Raw genomic sequence first — 4,348 nt, 5'->3', positions numbered from 1 at the left:
ATCTCGCAAGCTGAAGCTGACTTTGATCCCGTTTCTGTCTCATAATAACTTGAGCATGATAATCTTCTCACTCTCCATACTCACCAGTTTGTGTCTTCAAGAGGAATTAGGCAATAAAGTAAGTTACCAGTCACTTTTATTATTATTACTATTATTGAAATACTTACATTTTCATTTTGTCTGACTGTTATAGTTATAGACTGTACAAAATTACTATTTTTAAATCTCACAACAAGAGATTTTCAGCAACAGTACTTTGGAGTAAAGATTTTTGCCAACATAACATGGCAGTCCTGGTTTAGGACGAATGTTGCTGTGATTTAGCCCCAGGAGACATCATCTCCAGCTGGCTATATGACATGATCTATGTCCTTATATTTTCGAACAAGGGGTGCTAGATTCCTTTGTTCGAAAATGTAAGGACACAGATCATGTTGTATAGCCAGCTGGAGACGATGTCTCTTGGGGCTAAATTACAGCAACATTAGTCCTAAACCAGAACTGCCATGTTATGTTGGCAAACAATCTTTACCTTTGCATTGTGTAATTTTGTGTCTGTATGTATGTGTAAACTTTTGTAAGTAAGTAGTCATGCACACATACATTTATATGTTTTAATATTTCTCGACATAAAACTTATATTGGCCAGAGAGAAAAGTAAGCATAATCTTTTGGATGTGTGAAATTAGTTAAAACTTTTTTTGGCTTTTTTGATCTGGTGGAAGAGGCCATGCCCATGGCCTTTGCACATCCTCTGACACCTCTGTGATATCAATGTGGTTAATGTTTCTCTCTAGTGGTCATCTGCCCAGTAGATGGCCACAGGAAAAACATATATATACAGCATAAGAATTTCAATATTCTGAGGTGGAAGGACTAGGTATAATGATCAATGTTGGGTTTTGAGATTGGGGTGGGATACAATATTGGTGGCAAGAGGAGGAGGAGGAAGAGATGAAAGGGTTAGGAGTGCTAGTGTGGATGTGATACAAAACCAGTTACCTTTGAGGAAGCAAAGGTCTTGTATTGTGTGTATCTTTTGTATATGGATATATTCACACTTACATAGAGTCAAATGAAAAAGAGATTGATCTACACATGTTTATATTTTCTAAAATGAATTATCAGAGATTCTGTTTCTAGATTATTCCATATTCTTTATTTTACCAAATAAATATTTGTTTCTCATTTACTCCCAATTTTGTTGTCAGCTGTTCAATGCCAACAACATCAACCAGACGTTCAAGATGATGTTTAATATTGTTATTAATGGTGAATCAGGAACCAGTCGTCTCTATGCCATTGATTTATTTATTGATATGATGAAGAATTCCAAAATACAGCAGCTCCTTGCAGTGTAAGTAGAATTGTTGATCTGTAACTGAATGTTTGTTTTGTTGTCAGTTCACTTCCCACCCATGTCGTTTTTGGTTGGAACTACCTGATTGTGAAGAGAACTAAAGGACCACGCAATCAAACTGGTGCCCCTGTTTAAAGCCATTTCATTTAACTTGTTCTGTTTGTAATTTTGGAAACATAATGAATGTAACCACATCACAGTCCCTCAGTCTTATAAATCTAAGGTGTTGTGCCTGTAGTGGGAATATTCAGTAATCAGATCACTATATCCGATGTCGCAACTTGCTAGAATATTACTCACATGATAGAAAAAGATCTGACCAATGAGGACTTTGTGTGGAACTGGCTCTAGTAACCATTTAATCTTTTGGAACACTTCTTTCTGAGCCTAACCATCAATATAAATTCAGTACACCTTAGCTACTTAGACAGGGAGCATTGAGAAACAGCAGATAGACAGCGAACAGATGCACACAGCTGCTGACCCAAGCTGACAGCAGCTAAACAATGAATGATAGCAACACCAGCACCAACTTACCACACTTTGATTGCTGTTACAATCACACCAAGAACAGTAACATTCAAATTCTTTTGGTGTTTGTAGTAATGACAGCGTTTTTGTTTGTTTATGAAAAGAATATTTTTTATCATAAATCTCAACAGATATCAGTTTTCTTCTTTGTACATGCCTCTCTAACTAATTGCTACTATTACCAGTAACTACCTGACACTATATTTTCTTAATCATTTAGTTATTTTATTCATTGTAATCAGTGAAAAAAAAGGCATATTGTGTTGATGGAAATACTTTAAAATGTCTGACCAAATCCAGCACAAAGGTTTGACTTGCAACAGACAAATATAGACTAGAGAAGAAAGAATTAGGACAAACCTGAAATAGACTTAGCAGATGAGATGACATTGAAGTGAAGTATGTATATGTTTGTTAACTTGTGAACCTGTCTCAACTATTCCTGCTGGGAAGAATGATTATTACATTGATGATAGTGATGATATATTTTTCCAGGTAACAATGGTCTATGAAATTATGTAGATTCTTTAATTCTATTTATTTTCTATGTTTAGAGTTGCGCCTGTCTAGCAAGAGACTTGATCTGAGATTGCGTGTAGGAACTGACGTAACGACATCATGTAAGAGTGACTCTAGCCATTTAATAATAATACTCATTACTACCAAAATTTTCATTGCAAAACTGCGAACCTGACAACTGTTCCATTACAGTAGAACAGTGTCAGTGACCAAGTTGCAAAAGAGTGAGGGGAAAAAATATATAGAATTTAAAAACTTATGAAATAAATTGAAATCTAAATTGAATTTAACAGGTCTGTGTGTTATTAAATGGTTCTTCCATGGTCTAATTTATTCTATTTATTTTCTAGTTATCTATTTTATTTTATTTTTACATCAGGTTTACTCACCTTTCTGCATCATTGAAGGAAGTCTTTGTACTTTTAGGAAGTTGCTCTGCACTGACTGCTACAAAGGTATGCTCTTAGCTTGTTGAGTAATTCTTTTATCTTGTTACCTTCAACTAACACTAATTGAGCCCTGCCAACAGGTGTCACTAACCTTCACATGAGCATTTTCACACAATCCTGCTATGAGCTGATACTAAGTAATGTGTAAATAACATTTTCTGTTTTACTTGTTTCAGTCATTTGACTGCTGCCATGCTGGAGCACCGCCTTTTAGTCAAGCAAATCGACCCCAGGACTTATTCTTTGGAAGCCTGGTACTTATTCTATCAGTCTCTTTTGCCAAACCGCTAAGTTACGGGAACGTAAACACACCACCATCGGTTGTCAAGCGATGTTGGCGGGACAAACACAGCCACACATGCATATATAGGAAGGGCTTCTTTCAGTTTCCGTCTACCAAATCCACTCACAAGGCTTTGGTTGGCCCAAGGCTATAGTAGAAGACACTTGCCCAAGGTACCACGCAGTGGGACTGAACCCGGAACCATGTGGTTGGAAAGCAAGCTACTTACCACACAGCCACTCCTGCACCATTTTTAGAAATTACATTTGAGAAAGCTGCTTTATAAAAATACAATCCAAGTATGATATCTGTCTACCATCCTGTATTTTGGTCACAGACGTGGTCCATGTTAGACATATCAGCCATTCTGTGGTGTTTGTCCTTCTTTTCTTAAGCATCTCATTAAATAATTTTCTTTCAACTTTTCAGGTGTTTGAACTCTTCATTTCATTCTGTTCGGTCAGAAGTATTCGGAAAATGCTCAGCTATTATCTATTTGATCTCTCCCAATACAATGACCCAACAGCACCAAAGAATGTCACAGCCTTCCATCTTGAAGCTATGACTAGCTGGATTTCATCATCGCTTGATTCCGAGATTGAAGCCTCTTGCAGAGCTCTGGAATTGTGTATTGAAATTTTGGAGGTATTTGAAAATTTCGATTACTGCTACTACTAAACATCATTGATATTGACATACTCAATAATTCACTGTCCCATACCATCATAATCATCATCATCATTGTCATGACTATCATTATTATTTCCATTTTGAGGTTCATCAAACTTTTTCATTACTGCTTAAACAACATTACTAAATGTCTCAATACCATCTTTACATAAAATATTGCTTGTCATTTTCTTTTTATCTATTTTACAAATCTAAACCATTTTCTTGTGTCCTATTTCATACTGTTTATAACTAAAATCTTTTACTTCCATAAATCTTTTTATTTTCTCTGTCAAAATTCCAGATTCTTAAAAAAATTATATTACATTGTATTTGAAAATAAGAGAAAAAAATCTGTTCAAAATTATATTACTGTGTAACTAACAAACATTTCATTAGCATTGAGTATTGATTACAAATTCTTACCTGTTGGATTAAAAGAATCGTGATTAGTAAAATACCAATGACAGAAAGAATGTTGTAGGCTGAATTATTGTGGTACTTTCACCACCTCTCTCAGAATGAAATACAAGTATT

General features: G+C 35.3%; 1 protein-coding gene across 1 annotated transcript in view; it reads left to right on the top strand.

Annotated features, from left to right (window-relative positions):
* LOC106873491 (protein CIP2A) overlaps positions 1-4,348 on the top strand; it is a 43,837-nt gene continuing 39,489 nt past the window's right edge. Inside the window, exons 1-4 of the mRNA XM_052965622.1 lie at positions 1-118; positions 1,212-1,357; positions 2,790-2,865; positions 3,572-3,787. Of these exons, the coding sequence (XP_052821582.1) occupies positions 56-118; positions 1,212-1,357; positions 2,790-2,865; positions 3,572-3,787 (501 nt within the window). The 5' untranslated portion in view covers positions 1-55. The remainder of the gene's footprint in view (positions 119-1,211; positions 1,358-2,789; positions 2,866-3,571; positions 3,788-4,348) is intronic.

The sequence above is a fragment of the Octopus bimaculoides genome, chromosome 2 (assembly GCF_001194135.2).
Source record: "Octopus bimaculoides isolate UCB-OBI-ISO-001 chromosome 2, ASM119413v2, whole genome shotgun sequence".
In the NCBI taxonomy this organism is placed as follows: Eukaryota; Metazoa; Mollusca; class Cephalopoda; order Octopoda; family Octopodidae; genus Octopus; species Octopus bimaculoides.
Note: the sequence above shows the minus strand (reverse complement) of the source record. Positions and strands in the feature narration are given on the sequence as shown.